The 18,013-nt window shown below is 49.3% G+C and overlaps 1 protein-coding gene across 1 annotated transcript in view; it reads left to right on the forward strand.

The window, feature by feature from the left end:
- LOC123751064 (protein slit-like) overlaps nt 1-17,855 on the forward strand; it is a 758,079-nt gene extending 740,224 nt beyond the window's left edge. Inside the window, exons 9-10 of the mRNA XM_069308639.1 lie at nt 4,543-4,614; nt 17,780-17,855. Of these exons, the coding sequence (XP_069164740.1) occupies nt 4,543-4,614; nt 17,780-17,855 (148 nt within the window). The remainder of the gene's footprint in view (nt 1-4,542; nt 4,615-17,779) is intronic.
- The last annotated feature ends 158 nt before the right edge of the window (nt 17,856-18,013 follow it).

Here is an 18,013-nt window from a genome sequence, read left to right on the forward strand (position 1 = left end):
ACACTAGCTGTGCTATAGGAAGCACAGGAAGACGCATATCGTCCTCATAAACAAAGGCCGAATGCTCATTAAGCCCCCAAAAAACTTCTATTTGTGAATGGAAAAACAGTTTACACACAATTCACAACTGAATATTTTCGGTTCATTTCTGGAACAGTATTTAGCTCACGACCCCTGCTCCTGTAGCACCTGTGAATGCTTCACCCACGACCTGCAGGTGAGGACACTTGTCAACCGAACCGAACACTTCAACGTCGTTTCCACTACGGGCTCACCATAGCCCGTGCTACTTGGAACTTTTTGTTCCAAGTAGCGAATCTTAAACAACGACAACAACCGATTGTTCTCAAATTATATTTGAGAACAATCCGATTTTAATAAATATTTCTGTTAGTTATTGCGTCTCTGGGATCGGTGGCCGCTTGGACGAGCCTAGCCTGAGGCTGTGTTGGGGCCGGTGGCCGCTTGGACGAGCCTAGCCTGAGGCTGTGTTGGGGCCGGTGGCCGCTTGGACGAGCCTAGCCTGAGCCTGGGTTGGGGTCGGTAGCCGCTTGGACGAACCTAGCCTGAGACTGTGTTTGGGTCGGTGGCCGCTTGGACGAGCCTAGCCTGAGACTGTGTTTGGGTTGGTGGCCGTTTGGACGAGCCTAGCCTGAGACTGTGTTTGGGTCGGTGGCCGCTTGGACGAGTCTAGTCTGAGCCTAGGTTGGGGTCGGGGTATCTTGAGGTTATCTTGAAATGATTTCGGGGCTTAGCGTCCCCGCGGCCCGGTCCTCGACCAGGCCTCCTTTATGTTACACATCCCCAGGAAGCAGCCCGTAGCAGCTATCTAACTCCCAGGTACCTATTTACTGCCAGGTGAATAAGGAGCATCAGGGGTGAAAGAAACTCTGCCCATTTGTTTAGGGTTACTAAATAAGTGCTGTAATCATCCTCATGATGGGAGTTTTGTGACTTGGGTTGGCTTAGTAATAGAAACCCATTAGAATAAATATTACATATATTTTTTCCATGATTCTGAGCATTTTCTTACAAAAATCAATGTGATATTTTTGTAACTTAAGGGGTTATATTTGATATAGAATTTGTTATTTGTTTTCAAAGATGTACAGTCGTGAACCCTCAACGTGCAACCTTACTAAGAAAAAAATTATTTATTTTTTATTTATTATAAATTATTTGTTTTTATTATCAAATAAAGATCTGTAGGTATTCAAAAGTATTTTTTTTTTTGGGGGGGGGGGGAAATAATCACATATCTACCCTTATTTTGGATTGGGCACAGTTAACATTTAGCCTCAGATTGAGAGGATATTTTGAACAAAACAGAACCAAAATAGATAATTTTAAATTTTTCATATGAAATATAGCCAGAAGTAAGGAATCTCTTATGTGCAAATAAAGAGAATACCCAAATAATAACATTCAGTGAAGAGCTGTATCTTCACTGTATGTCTTATAGCATACTGTTCAGTACTTCATAATTCAGAGGAACCTCGGGTTACGAGCGGCTCCATCTTCGAACATTTCAGGTGACGAGTGAGCCACTCACAGAAAATTTGTCTCGATTGACGAGCTTCCGCTCGGTTAACGAGAAAACCACGTGGTTCTCGCAAGTTCTCGGACGCCTCCCACGGTGAATATCAGTGAAATTTTGTTTAAAAGATGCTAATGATGCGGGGATGTAAAGGGGTGACTGCTGCAATGTTGCAAAGCATTTTTTGTTTAATTAAAGAAAATGGGAAAATTTGAAAATAGAAAAAATGTCAAAAGGTTTGTTTAGTTTATATCAGGTAGGCTGCCGAGGAGTCACAATAACGTGGCTGAAATATGTTGACCAGACCACACACTAGAAAGTGAAGGGACGACGACGTTTCGGTCCATCCTGGACCATTCACAATCGACTTGAGAATGGCCCAGGACGGACCGAAACGTCGTCGTCCCTTCACTTTCTAATGTGGGGTCTGGTTAACATATCAGGTAGGCTGTTTCATTTTCTATAAAAAAAAAAAAAGAGAAAAGGGGTTCTACCCCTTTTAGTAGGTAGTTTAGGGGTAGTAAATGAGGTATGAGGTAGCACCCATTCTTATAATTAATTGGATCTTGGTGTAACAATGGAGTAGAGACACTGTGGCAGCACAGGACGGGCCGTTACGAAGATGTGTTTGGGGACATTTAAGTCCACAACGGGCTCACCATAGCCCGTGCTACTTGGAACTTTTTGTTACAAGTAGCGAATCTTAAACAACAACAAACAAGGTGACATTTTTTTTTTCGCGATGAGGACGGCCTTAGAGGCCGTGAGGTCAAAGGTCATCGCTATCTCTGATGACTCTTACTGATGAGTCTTTACGGAGCTGGTTAGTAGTGTGTAATTGGTCCGGGGAGTGTACACACACACACACACACACACACACACACACACACACACACACACACCAGTACTCACCTATTTGTGCTTGCGGGGGGGTTGAGCTTTGGCTCTTTGGTCCCGCCTCTCAACTGTCAATCAACTGGTGAATAGATTCCTGTACACTAGTTGTACACATGATAGTACACTAGTGTGTGTGTGTGTGTGTGTGTGTGTGTGTGTGTGTGTGTGTGTGTGTGTGTGTGTGTGTGTGTGTGTGTGTGTGTGTGTACTCTTGGTGTAGGGCTCCGGCTCTGGGTGCCCCTGCCTCAGGGCTCCTGCCTCACGTCTTCTTCACTGTAAGCTCTCCTCACCAGACCTGTAGTCACCATCCATCACCATATTGTTCACCCCGTGTAGTCACCATACATAATTATATTGTTCATTGTAATCACCATATATATTGTTCACCATATTGTCACCATTCATCACTATATTGTTCACTATAGTAGTCACCATACATAATTATATTGTTCATTGTAATCACCATCCATCACCATATATATTGTTCACCATAATGTCACCATCCATCACTATATATTATTTACAATTATACTGTATTGTTCCACCATCCAAATATATATATTATATGTATGCTACCAACCACATCCCCCCTACTTCCACCACCACCACCCCCCCTCACAACCACCACCCCCCTCACAACCACCACCCCCCTCACCACCTCCCTCACCACCACCACCACCCTCACCACCCCCCTCACCACCCCCCTCACCACCCCCCTCACCACCACCCCCTCACAACCACCACCCCCCTCACCACCTCCCTCACCACCACCACCACCCTCACCACCCCCCTCACCACCCCCCTCACCACCCCCCTCACCACCACCCCCCTCACAACCACCACCCCCCTCACCACCACCCCCCTCACAACCACCACCCCCCTCACCACCTCCCTCACCACCACCACCTCCCTCACCACCACCACCACCCTCACCACCCCCCTCACCACCCCCCTCACCACCACCCCCTCACTACCATTACCACCACCACCACCCCCTCACCACCACCACCCCCTCACCACCACCCCCTCACCATTACCACCACCACCCCCCTCACCACCACCACCACCTCCCTCACCACCCTCACCACCACCACCCTCACCACCACCACCACCACCACCACCACCCTCACCACCCTCACCACCACCACCCTCACCACCCTCATCACCCTCATCACCACCACCCCCTCGCCACCATTACCACCACCCCCTCACCACCACCACCACCCCCCTCACCACCACCCCCCTCACCACCACCACCACCCCCCCACTCACCACCACCACCATCCCCTTACCACCACCACCCCCTCACCACCACCACCACCCCCTCACCATCACCACCACCCCCTGACCATCACCACCACTACCACCCCCTCACCACCACCACCACCACCACCCTAACCACCACCACCCCCCTCACCACCACCATCCCGACCTCACCATCACCACAACCACCACCTCCCTCACCACCACCACCTCCCTCACTACCACCACGCCCCCTCTCACCACCACCACCCCCTCACCACCACCACCACCCCCTCACCACCACCACCACCCCCCTCACCACCACCACCCCCTCACCACCAACCCCCCCTCACCACCACCCCCCTCCTCACCACCACCACCCCCTCACCACCACCCCCCCTCACCACCACCACCCCCTCACCACCACCACCACCACCCCCTCACCACCACCCCCCCCTCACCACCACCACCCCCTCACCATCACCACCACCACCCCCTCACCATCACCACCACCACCACCCCCTCACCACCACCACCCCTCACCACCACCACCCCCTCACCACCACCACCCCCTTACCACCACCACCACCACCCCACTCACCACCACCACCACCACCCTCACCACCACCACCACCCCCCTCACCACCACCACCACCACAACCACCACCACCCCCCCTCACCACCACCCCCCTCACCACCACAACCACCACCACCACCACCACCCCCCTCACCACCACAACCACCACCACCACCACCACCCCCCTCACCACCACAACCACCACCACCACCACCACCCCCCTCACCACCACAACCACCCCTCACCACCACCACCACCACCACTGACCGTCGTCTCCCCCCCACAACAGGCGGCTGGAACAGAATCAGATCACAGAGGTGCCCAGTCGAGCCTTCGCGCCCTTCAGGAAGCTGAGACGCGTGTGAGTATCCCTGCACCTCTGTTATCTTATAGGAGCGTTGGTGGCACCTCTGTTATCTTACAGGAGCATTGGTGGCACCTCTGTTATCTTACAGGAGCATTGGTGGCACCTCTGTTATCTTACAAGAGCGTTGGTGGCACCTCTGTTATCTGACAAGACCATTGGTGGTGCTGTCTTACACTCTCTCTGTCTCTCTCTCTCTCTCTCTATCTGTCTGTCTGTCTCTCTGTGTCTCTCTCTGTCTCTCTCTCTCTCTCTCTCTCTCTCTCTCTCTCTCTCTCTCTCTCTCTCTCTCTCTCTCTCTCTCTCTCTCTCTCTCTCTCTCTCTCTCTCTCTCTCTCTATCTGTCTGTCTGTCTCTCTCTCTCTATCTGTCTGTCTCTCTCTCTGTCTCTCTGTCTCTCTGTCTCTCTCTCTCTCTCTCTCTCTCTCTCTCTCTCTCTCTCTCTCTCTCTCTCTCTCTCTCTCTCTCTCTCTCTCTCTCTCTCTCTCTCTCTCTCTCTCTCTCTCTCGTGTGGTCGTTGTGTAGTCCTCGAGGCCGACGTTTGAGTGTATCAACTTGGCTTTGTCTCCTTTGTTCAAGAGTTCCTATTGCTGTCTTCCTCGTCCCAGACTGTTGTGCGTGTACTCACCTATTTGTGTCTGCAGGATCGACAGTTTTCAGTCCCGCTCCTGTGTCAGGTAAGTCCATCACGGGCTCACCATATCCCGTGCTACTTGGAACATTTAGTTCCCAGTAGCTGAATCTTAAACAACAACATGCAGGATCGAGCACTGACTCTTGGAACCCACCTTTCAAGCCATCGGTTGTTTACAGTAATGACTCTTCATACCCCATCCCTCGTAACGCTGAGACGAGCCTCGTCGCAAACTTCTAAACCTTTTCCAGTTTCCTTATGTGTTTCTTCAGGTGGGGACTCCATGATGGCGCGGCATACTCTAAGACTGGTCTTACGCAGGTAGTGTAAAGCGCCCTAAAAGCCATCTTACTTAGGTTTCTGAATGATGTTCTAAGTTTTGCCAGTGTAGAGTACGCTACTGTCGATATCCTTTTTATTTGTGCCTCAGGCACATCTTTATTCTCTTGAGCGCAGGCGGGAGAGATACATAATAATTTACACATGGAAAATAATAGAAGGGCTGGTCAGAACCTGCATACATAAATAACACCACATGAGACCAAGAGGCATGGCAGGATATGCAGAACTCTATCAACATCAGAGGCCCGAGACTGTTCAACACGCTTCCACTACACATAAGGGACATAACCCTTCACAGTGTTTCTGCTTGATGAGGTTCTGGGAGTTCTTCTGCTCCCCCAAGCCCGGCCCGAGGCCAGGCTTGACTTTGGGTCATGTAGAAGTGCTACGTGCCTAAATGCTATTCAGGGTCATGCCCGGTGGGCAGGGGGCAGACATGCCCAGTACCCCTGCCTTGGTAACGAGGCGTGGACACCAATGGGCTGGACGGAGCTCGTTAAACAATGCCTACCCTCATGCATTGTTATCAGCGCCATCTGGGGGCAACAACGAGCACTTAATCCTCATATCTCAAACTAAAATAACTTCGTAAGACGTAACTTAAGTTGTAGCAAATATCTCAAGTTTGTGTGTGTTTATGTTAGCGTCTGAAGAACGCTCACTAAATTGAAGCAACTTAAAGTTGGATGTTTGGGTCTGACGAGGATAGAAGGATTCAGAGTGAAGGGTGGTTGTGGTGGTGGTGGGGGTTGTGGTGGTTATTGTGGTGGTGGTGGTGGTGGGGGTTGTGGTGGTGGGGGTGGTGGGGGGTGGTGGTGGTGGGGGTTGTGGTGGTGGGGGGTGGTGGTGGTGGTGGGGGTTGTGGTGGTTGTGGTGGCTGAGGTGTGGGTTGTGGTGGTGATGGTTGTGGTGGGGGTTGTGGTGAGAGTTGTAATGGTTGTGGTGGTGAGGGGGGAGGGAGGGAGGGAGAGAGAGAGAGAGAGAGAGAGAGAGAGAGAGAGAGAGAGAGAGAGAGAGAGAGAGAGAGAGAGAGAGAGAGAGAGAGAGAGAGAGAGAGAGAGAAGTAAAGCAAAATGCAGATGTTGTATACACAGGCTTTGCAAAGGCATTCAACAAATGTGACCATGGAGTGATAGCACACAAAATGAGGTTAATGGGAAAAACTGGTAAAGTAGGACGCTGGATACTCAATTTCCTGTCGAACAGAACACAAAGAGTAACAGTCAATCAAATAAAATCGAGTCCAAGCGCAGTTAAAAGCTCTGTACCTCAAGATACAGCCCTTGCACCACTGCTGTTCCTTATTCTCATATCAGATATAGACAAAAATACTAGTCACAGCTTCGTGTCATCCTTTGCAGATGACACAAAAATCAGCATGAAAATTACCTCTGCTGAAGGCATTGAAAAATTACAAGCAGATATCAACAAAATTTCCGATTGGGCAGCAGAAAATAACATGATGTTTAACAGTGATAAATTCCAGGTACTCAGGTACGGCAAAAATGAGGATCTGAAACATAATACAGGGTACAAAACACAATCGAATTTGCCCATAGTAGAAAAACAGCATGTCAAGGATTTGGGAATAATAATGTCTGACGACCTAACGTTTAGGGAGCATAACCAAGCAAATATTACGTCAGCCATAAAAATTATCGGATGGATTACGAGAACCTTCAAGTCCAGAGATCCCATCACAATGGTTGTACTCTTCAAGTCACTTGTGTTGTCCCGCCTTGAGTACTGCTCAGTACTCACTTCCCCCTTCAGAGCAGGAGAGATTGCTGAAATAGAAGGAATATAGAGAACATATACGGCACGCATAGACGAGATAAAGCACCTAAATTATTGGGATCGCCTCAAAGCCCTCCAAATGTACTCACTAGAAAAAGGAGACGAGAGAGATACCAAATAATATACATCTGGAAGATACTGGAGGGCCAGGACCCAAATCTACACAGTAAAAAACAACATACTGGAGTGAACGATATGGAAGAAAATGCAGAATAGAAGCAGTGAAGAGCCGAGGTGCCATAGGCACAATCAGAGAACACTGTATAAACATCAGAGGAACGCGGTTGTTCAACGTCCTACCAGCGAGCATAAGAAATATTGCCGGAACAACCGTGGACATCTTCAAGAGAAAACTGGACGGTTTTCTAAGAGAAGTTCTGGATCAGCCGGGCTGTGGTGGGTATGTGGGCCTGCGGGCCGCTCCAAGCAACAGCCTGGTGGACCAAACTCTCACAAGTCAAGCCTGGCCTCGGGCCGGGCTTGGGGAGTAGAAGAACTCCCAGAACCCCATCAACCAGGTATCAACCAGGTATCACAGTGCGCTACAGTGCTCCACCGAGTAGATGAACACGGGTGAGAGAATAGGTGTAAAAGGCGCAAGAGTAGTCGTGTATATATATATATATATATATATATATATATATATATATATATATATATATATATATATATATGGCATAAGGCACAACTCTCCTAAACACGAGAGTTAAGTATACAACTTTAGAACACTTTCCCACCAGGAGACTCGAACCCTAGCCAGCACAGAAGCCTTCCAGCAACTGGCATAACAGGTACGCCTTAACCCTCTGCACCACCGCTCAGACCCTTAAAAGAGATGGTAATTTCGGAGTATTTAAATACCCCAAAGATCAACACCTCCCAAGAGCACCAGAGCAAGTGAGGGGTCATTTAGACGTTAATTTCATCAAGTCCCTGTTAATATGGGAAGACACAGTGTCTCTGCTTAAGGCACAACTCTCCTAAACACGAGAGTTAAGTATACAACTTTAGAACACTTTCCCACCAGGAGACTCGAACCCTAGCCAGCACAGAAGCCTTCCAGCAACTGGCATAACAGGTACGCCTTAACCCTCTGCACCACCGCTCAGACCCTTAAAAGAGATGGTAATTTCGGAGTATTTAAATACCCCAAAGATCAACACCTCCCAAGAGCACCAGAGCAAGTGAGGGGTCATTTAGACGTTAATTTCATCAAGTCCCTGTTAATATGGGAAGACACAGTGTCTCTGCTTAAGGCACAACTCTCCTAAACACGAGAGTTAAGTATACAACTTTAGAACACTTTCCCACCAGGAGACTCGAACCCTAGCCAGCACAGAAGCCTTCCAGCAACTGGCATAACAGGTACGCCTTAACCCTCTGCACCACCGCTCAGACCCTTAAAAGAGATGGTAATTTCGGAGTATTTAAATACCCCAAAGATCAACACCTCCCAAGAGCACCAGAGCAAGTGAGGGGTCATTTAGACGTTAATTTCATCAAGTCCCTGTTAATATGGGAAGACACAGTGTCTCTGCTTAAGGCACAACTCTCCTAAACACGAGAGTTAAGTATACAACTTTAGAACACTTTCCCACCAGGAGACTCGAACCCTAGCCAGCACAGAAGCCTTCCAGCAACTGGCATAACAGGTACGCCTTAACCCTCTGCACCACCGCTCAGACCCTTAAAAGAGATGGTAATTTCGGAGTATTTAAATACCCCAAAGATCAACACCTCCCAAGAGCACCAGAGCAAGTGAGGGGTCATTTAGACGTTAATTTCATCAAGTCCCTGTTAATATGGGAAGACACAGTGTCTCTGCTTAAGGCACAACTCTCCTAAACACGAGAGTTAAGTATACAACTTTAGAACACTTTCCCACCAGGAGACTCGAACCCTAGCCAGCACAGAAGCCTTCCAGCAACTGGCATAACAGGTACGCCTTAACCCTCTGCACCACCGCTCAGACCCTTAAAAGAGATGGTAATTTCGGAGTATTTAAATACCCCAAAGATCAACACCTCCCAAGAGCACCAGAGCAAGTGAGGGGTCATTTAGACGTTAATTTCATCAAGTCCCTGTTAATATGGGAAGACACAGTGTCTCTGCTTAAGGCACAACTTATATAGTTGTATACTTAACTCTCGTGTTTAGGAGAGTTGTGCCTTAAGCAGAGACACTGTGTCTTCCCATATTAACAGGGACTTGATGAAATTAACGTCTAAATGACCCCTCACTTGCTCTGGTGCTCTTGGGAGGTGTTGATCTTTGGGGTATTTAAATACTCCGAAATTACCATCTCTTTTAAGGGTCTGAGCGGTGGTGCAGAGGGTTAAGGCGTACCTGTTATGCCAGTTGCTGGAAGGCTTCTGTGCTGGCTAGGGTTCGAGTCTCCTGGTGGGAAAGTGTTCTAAAGTTGTATACTTAACTCTCGTGTTTAGGAGAGTTGTGCCTTAAGCAGAGACACTGTGTCTTCCCATATTAACAGGGACTTGATGAAATTAACGTCTAAATGACCCCTCACTTGCTCTGGTGCTCTTGGGAGGTGTTGATCTTTGGGGTATTTAAATACTCCGAAATTACCATCTCTTTTAAGGGTCTGAGCGGTGGTGCAGAGGGTTAAGGCGTGCCTGTTATGCCAGTTGTTGGAAGGCTTCTGTGCTGGCTAGGGTTCGAGTCTCCTGGTGGGAAAGTGTTCTAAAGTTGTATACTTAACTCTCGTGTTTAGGAGAGTTGTGCCTTAAGCAGAGACACTGTGTCTTCCCATATTAACAGGGACTTGATGAAATTAACGTCTAAATGACCCCTCACTTGCTCTGGTGCTCTTGGGAGGTGTTGATCTTTGGGGTATTTAAATACTCCGAAATTACCATCTCTTTTAAGGGTCTGAGCGGTGGTGCAGAGGGTTAAGGCGTACCTGTTATGCCAGTTGCTGGAAGGCTTCTGTGCTGGCTAGGGTTCGAGTCTCCTGGTGGGAAAGTGTTCTAAAGTTGTATACTTAACTCTCGTGTTTAGGAGAGTTGTGCCTTAAGCAGAGACACTGTGTCTTCCCATATTAACAGGGACTTGATGAAATTAACGTCTAAATGACCCCTCACTTGCTCTGGTGCTCTTGGGAGGTGTTGATCTTTGGGGTATTTAAATACTCCGAAATTACCATCTCTTTTAAGGGTCTGAGCGGTGGTGCAGAGGGTTAAGGCGTACCTGTTATGCCAGTTGCTGGAAGGCTTCTGTGCTGGCTAGGGTTCGAGTCTCCTGGTGGGAAAGTGTTCTAAAGTTGTATACTTAACTCTCGTGTTTAGGAGAGTTGTGCCTTAAGCAGAGACACTGTGTCTTCCCATATTAACAGGGACTTGATGAAATTAACGTCTAAATGACCCCTCACTTGCTCTGGTGCTCTTGGGAGGTGTTGATCTTTGGGGTATTTAAATACTCCGAAATTACCATCTCTTTTAAGGGTCTGAGCGGTGGTGCAGAGGGTTAAGGCGTACCTGTTATGCCAGTTGCTGGAAGGCTTCTGTGCTCTTGACCCCTCACTTGCTCTGGTGCTCTTGGGAGGTGTTGATCTTTGGGGTATTTAAATACTCCGAAATTACCATCTCTTTTAAGGGTCTGAGCGGTGGTGCAGAGGGTTAAGGCGTACCTGTTATGCCAGTTGCTGGAAGGCTTCTGTGCTGGCTAGGGTTCGAGTCTCCTGGTGGGAAAGTGTTCTAAAGTTGTATACTTAACTCTCGTGTTTAGGAGAGTTGTGCCTTAAGCAGAGACACTGTGTCTTCCCATATTAACAGGGACTTGATGAAATTAACGTCTAAATGACCCCTCACTTGCTCTGGTGCTCTTGGGAGGTGTTGATCTTTGGGGTATTTAAATACTCCGAAATTACCATCTCTTTTAAGGGTCTGAGCGGTGGTGCAGAGGGTTAAGGCGTACCTGTTATGCCAGTTGCTGGAAGGCTTCTGTGCTGGCTAGGGTTCGAGTCTCCTGGTGGGAAAGTGTTCTAAAGTTGTATATATATATATATATATATATATATATATATATATATATATATATATATATATATATATATATATATATATATATACATATACATACATGTTATAGTGCCTGAATTAGAGAAGTGGTGACAGGTGTGGCCCCGGACAAAACCATGCAGGACGTTAAGTCCAGCGCACACTTACGACCAGCTGGACAATTGATTCCGTGAGCCCGTTCACTCGTGGACTTACCGCCAGGGGGCCGTAACTCCCCGCCCGCTCACTAATTCACCAGGCGAAATTAGAGCCGCTGGGTGTTAATATTCTCGCCGTAACTCTTGCTCTGCTCTCCATTTTTGCCTGGAATATTGTATATTGTATATCGTATATTATATGTGTGTTGGGGGGGGGGAGGTGGGGGGGGGGAGTTAACTCACACGAGGTCCTGGCCAGGGGGGGGGGCGCCCCTGGCCAGGGAGGGAGAGGGGCGCCCCTGGCCAGGGAGAGGGAGGAGGGCCTCTGGCCAGGGAGAGAGAGAGAGGGGCGCCCCTGGCCAGGGAGGGAGAGGGGCGCCCCTGGCCAGGGAGAGAGAGAGAGGGGCGCCCCTGGCCAGGGAGAGAGAGGGGCGCCCCTGGCCAGGGAGAGAGAGAGGGGCGCCCCTGGCCAGGGAGAGAGAGAGAGGGGCGCCCCTGGCCAGGGAGAGAGAGAGAGGGGCGCCCCTGGCCAGGGAGAGAGAGAGAGGGGCGCCCCTGGCCAGGGAGGGAGAGGGGTTCCCCTGGCCAGGGAGAGAGAGAGAGGGGCGCCCCTGGCCAGGGAGAGGGAGGGGCGCCCCTGGCCATATGCGTCTTGGTCAATACTGGACTGTTTGTACTCTTGCATTTTTGATCGGAGAATATATTAAGTGGTCAACAGCGTCATATCCTCGACACTTGAGACGCAGAGATCAATAATGGTTGGTGTGTAAGACGGAGTGTAACAAACACACACACACACACACACTCTCTCTCTCTCTCTCTCTCTCTCTCTCTCTCTCTCTCTCTCTCTCTCTCTCTCTCTCTCTCTCTCTCTCTCTCTCTCTCTCTCTCTCTCTCTCTCTCTCTCCTAACATAATTACAATATTTTAATTACAATTACATAATTTAATTACATAATTACAATTGTTATTTTACTACAGTAAAATAATTTGTAATAATGGTGATCACGTCTCACCTAACTCTTCTCTCCTTTAAGGACGTGAAGTTCAGTTCCCGTAGTCTCTCCGCGTAGCTCATACCCCTCAGCCCGGGTATGGCAGACCTTTGAACCGTTTAAAATCTAGTCTTACGCTTGACTAGATACGTACTCCACGCCGGAGCTGCATTTTCTAAGATTGGTCTGACATATGTGGTATACAAGGTTCTGAATGGTTCTTTACACACAAGTTTCCAAATGGTTCCTTACACACAAGTTTCTAAAGACAGTTGTTATGTTGGCCAACTTAGCCTAACGCCGCTGATGTTATCTTCTTGATATGAGCTTCAGGGGACAGGTCTGGTGGGATATCAACCCTCAGATCTTCCTCTCCTCCTGATTCTTGAAGGCTTTCGACTTCCATAATCTTGTATCTTGGCCTTCTACTCCTGTAGGTTGTTGTGTGTGCTAACCTAATGGGTCTCATCTAGTTGAGCTTCCATGGTTGAGCAACTGCTCCCAAGCCCCGCCTTTCGACCATCATTGGTTCAGTGTAGTGACGGTTTTTTCACTCGATTTTTCTAAGCATATTTACATATAGAGTTGTGTATCAAAATGGCTTCAACATCTTCTTCAACTAGTCTGTTTACGACTCTTGGAGTGAACAAGTTCATTCTGGCATCCCTGTGACTCGTCCCCTGTTCCTGATTCGCGTTCTTCTGTTCCTTAAGATGAACATTGCTTTACATATCTTGTCAATCTCTCTTAGTATGTCGTATGTCGTTATTATGTCTACCATCTTCCTTCCTTTCTCGGATTTTCGAAGAATTTTTATCTCCTACATGATACCTTGTATCTGGCCTCCTGCTCCCTACACCTATCTTCATTACATTACATTTGTTCGGGTTCAACTCTAACGACCATTTGTTGGACCATTCCTTCAGTTTGTCCAGGTATTCTTGAAGTTTAACTCGAATTTGTTCGGGTTAAGCACAGTGAGGGGTGCTTCTGTCAGTCTTTATAGCTCAGTCCCCTTAGCTCGGGAACCGGCCTTGTTGTATATATTTGGACCTTTTCTAGTTTTGTTGTTTCTTAAGCTTACCTCCTCTGTTAGATCGTGTGTGTGTGTGTGTGTGTGTGTGTGTGTGTGTGTGTGTGTGTGTGTGTGTGTGTGTGTGTGTGCTCACCTAGTTGTACTCACCTAGTTGTGCTTCCGGGGGTTGAGCTCTGGCTCTTTGGTCCCGCCTCTCAACTGTCAATCAACAGGTGTACAGGTTCCTGAGCCAATTGGGCTCTATCATATCTACACTTGAAACTGTGTATGGAGTCAGCCTCCACCACATCACTTCCTAATGCATTCCATTTGTCAACCACTCTGACACTAAAAAAGTTCTTTCTAATATCTCTGTGGCTCATTTGGGCACTCAGTTTCCACCTGTGTCCCCTAGTGCGTGTGCCCCTTGTGTTAAACAGCCTGTCTTTATCAACCCTGTCAATTCCCTTGAGGATCTTGAATGTGGTGATCATGTCCCCCCTAACTCTTCTGTCTTCCAACGAAGTGAGGTTTAATTCCCGTAGTCTCTCCTCGTAGCTCATACCTCTCAGCTCGGGTACTAGTCTGGTGGCAAACCTTTGAACCTTTTCCAGTTTAGTCTTATCCTTGACTAGATATGGACTCCATGCTGGTGCCGCATACTCCAGGATTGGTCTGACATATGTGGTATATAATGTTCTGAAAGATTCCTTACACAAGTTTCTAAAGGCCGTTCTTATGTTGGCCAACCTGGCATATGCTGCTGCTGTTATCCTCTTGATATGATCATCAGGGGACAGGTCTGGCGTGATATCAACCCCCAGGTCTTTCTCTCTCTCGGACTCTTGAAGTATTTAATCTCCCAAGTGATACCTTGTATCTGGTCTCCTGCTTCCTACCCCTATCTTCATTACATTACATTTGCTTGGATTAAACTCTAACAGCCATTTGTTCGACCATTCCTGCAGCTTGTCCAGGTCTTCTTGAAGCCTCAAGCTGTCCTCCTCTGTCTTAATCCTTCTCATAATTTTGGCGTCGTCAGCAAACATTGAGAGGAATGAATCTATAAACCAACAGTGTGGTTTATAGACGTGTGTGTGTGTGTGTGTGTGTGTGTGTGTGTGTGTGTGTGTGTGTGTGTGTGTGTGTGTGTGTGTGTGTGTGTGTGTACTCACCTAATTGTGTAATTGTGCAACCAATTAGGTAATTGTGTGTGTGTGTGTGTGTGTGTGTGTGTGTGTGTGTGTGTGTGTGTGTGTGTGTGTGTGTGTGTGTGTGTGTGTGTGTGTGTGTTGTGGAGGCCTAAGTGCACTCTCACTAAATTCATCGTAAATTATTCTTTTGAACAGAATTGTTTGAAGAACAGCGTGAAGAACATAAGAACCTAAGCATCAAGGGAACAGCAGAAGGCTTATAAAGGCCCCATACGTATGGCAGCTCTTATTTATATCCACCTAGACTCATCCATCTATGTGTCTAACCTACGCTTGAAACAATCAAGGGGCTCCTGCTGCTATTATGTTACGCGGTAATTGGTTCCACAAGTCCACAACCCAGACTCTGCCAGACTCTGCTCTACGGGCTACCTACCTTGAGGCTACCTTGAGGTGCTTCCGGGGCTTAGTGTCCCCGCGGCCCGGTCGTCGACCAGGCCTCCTGGTTGCTGGACTGATCAACCAGGCTGTTAGACGGGGCTCGAACTCTCCACACACACTCTACACCTGTTGACAGGTGTAGGGGAAACACTATGTTCTCTAGGATACGCCCCCTCCCCCCCCCCTCAGGCCCTTTTCTCCCTCTCCTTCCCTTCCCTCCTTCCCTCTCTCCCCTCCCTTCTCTCCCCCTCCCTTCTCTCCCCTTTTCTAGGGGCCTGACAGCTAAGTTGACGGCACTTGGGATTCCTAGTCTTGAGGTTCCGGGTTCGATCCCCGGTGGAGGCGGAAACACATGGGTAGAGTTTCTTTCGCCGTAATGCACCTGTTCCCCGAACAGTAAATTAGGTACATGGGAGTTAGACAGCTGCTACGAGCTGCTTTCTGGAGGTGTGTAACACAAAGGAGGCCTGTTCGAGGACCGGGCCGCGGGGGCGCTAAGCCCCGAAATAACCTCAAAAAGATCACCTCTTAGGACGCTCTCAAACTCGAGTTCCTCCAGCTCCTCAGATGGCGGGCAGGAACTCTGAATGCAGTGAGCATTTCCCCTCTGTATCGCCACGCTGAGGCGCTGGAAAAGGAAGCTGGCAGCTCTAGGGTCTCTTGTTGTTTCAAATAGCCTAGAACCCAGTTCTTTAAAAAAAAAAATGGTACTTTTACCCCAGGCGCCGAGTGTCTCAGAAGCAATGGGGACAAAATTGTAGTGGTGATCCAATTCTCTGTACTTACGGGATTTGAGTAGGTTATAACACTATATACTATATACCCACCTGCGACCAGCCACCTGGGACCACCCACCTGGGACTAGCCACTTGGGACCACCCACCTGGGACCACCCACTTGGGACCAGCCACCAGGAACCACCCACCTGGAACCACCCACCTGGGACCACCCACCTGGGACCACCCACCTAGGACCACCCACCTGGAACCACCCACTTGGGACCAGCCACCAGGAACCACCCACCTGGAACCACCCACTTGGGACCAGCCACCTGGAACCACCCACTTGGGACCAGCCACCTGGGACCAGCTACCTGGGACCAGCCACCTGGGACCAGCCACCTGGGACCAGCCACTAGGAACCACCCACCTGGAACCACCCACTTGGGACCACCCACTTGGGACCATCCACCTGGGACCACCCACCTGGGACCATCCACCTGGGACCACCCACCTGGGACCACCCACCTGGGACCACCCACTTGGGACCACCCACTTGGGACCATCCACCTGGGACCACCCACCTGGGACCATCCACCTGGGACCACCCACCTGGGACCACCCACCTGGGACCACCCACTTGGGACCACCCACTTGGGACCATCCACCTGGGACCACCCACCTGGGACCATCCACCTGGGACCACCCACCTGGGACCACCCACTTGGGACCACCCACTTGGGACCAGCCACCAGGAACCACCCACCTGGAACCACCCACTTGGGACCACCCACTTGGGACCACCCACCTGGGACCAGCCACCTTGAACCACGCACCTGGGACCAGCCACCTGGGACCACCCACTTGGGACCACCCACCTGGGACCAGCCACCTGGGACCAGCCACCTGGAACCACCCACCTGGGACCACCCACCTGGGACCAGCCACCTGGAACCACCCACTTGGAACCACCCACTTGGGACCACCCATCAGGAACCACCCACCTGGGACCAGCCACCAGGAACCACCCACCTGGGACCACCCACTTGGGACCACCCACCTGGGACCACCATGAGGTGTTAAAATACCCTCAATATCTCCAGCGATTTCTCCAGTTTTCACGATACGAAGATATCGAAAATATCACACTGATTAAACAGTTATTCTTTCAGAATTGTGGAGTACACTTGGCTTGGTCCCTCTCAGGTTGAAGGGCTAAGTGTGTCAATATTTACACGTCTGGGGCTTGAGTGCACTCAAGGGACCCGACATGTAATGGGGCAGAGATGATTCGTCTTCAAGTTTAGCTAGACCAAAGTACAGTCAACCCCAATGAAGCATTTTTAAATGTGTGTATGTATGTATGTATGTATGTATGTATGTATGTATGTATGTATGTATGTATGTGTGTATGTGTGTATGTGTGTAAATATTAGGAGGGGCTGGTCCGAAACCTGCACATATGAGCCCCAGGAGGCATGGCAGGATGTGCAGAGTAGCTCTCACAGCGTTCAGAAAGAGAAGTTTGTAAACACCCTCTAAAGGATATCTGATCAACCAGGCTGTGGTTCATTGATATTGTCAGGCTGCGAGCAGCCGCGTCCAACAGCCTGGTTGATCAGACCACCGATCAGGAGGCCTGTTTTTAGCGAGGACATTGATCCTCGGAATCACCGTATGGTAACAGTGAGGTATCCGCGAGGTATCCGCGAGGTATCCGTGAGGTATCCGCGAGGTATCCGTGAGGTATCCGCGAGGTATCCGTGAGGTATCCGCGAGGTATCCGCAAGGAAAGTGAGGGTTAAATGGAGATGGTTGTAACTGTATATGAAGATGGTTGTAATAAGAGAGTGTAGTGGTGATAATAATAGGTTGTATTTCTTACGTTTCAGAGACCTGAGCAATAATGAGATTACCAACATCGCTGGAGACGCCTTCCAGGGGCTCAAGTCCCTGGCCTCACTGTAAGTACCACTTTACCAGGGGCCCAAGTCCCTGGCCTCACTGTAAGTACCACTTTACCAGGGGCCCAAGTCCCTGGCCTCACTGTAAGTACCACTTTACCAGGGGCCCAAGTCCCTGGCCTCACTGTAAGTACCACTTTACCAGGGGCCCAAGTCCCGGCC

The sequence above is a fragment of the Procambarus clarkii genome, chromosome 63, assembly GCF_040958095.1.
Source record: "Procambarus clarkii isolate CNS0578487 chromosome 63, FALCON_Pclarkii_2.0, whole genome shotgun sequence".
Classification (NCBI taxonomy): domain Eukaryota; kingdom Metazoa; phylum Arthropoda; class Malacostraca; order Decapoda; family Cambaridae; genus Procambarus; species Procambarus clarkii.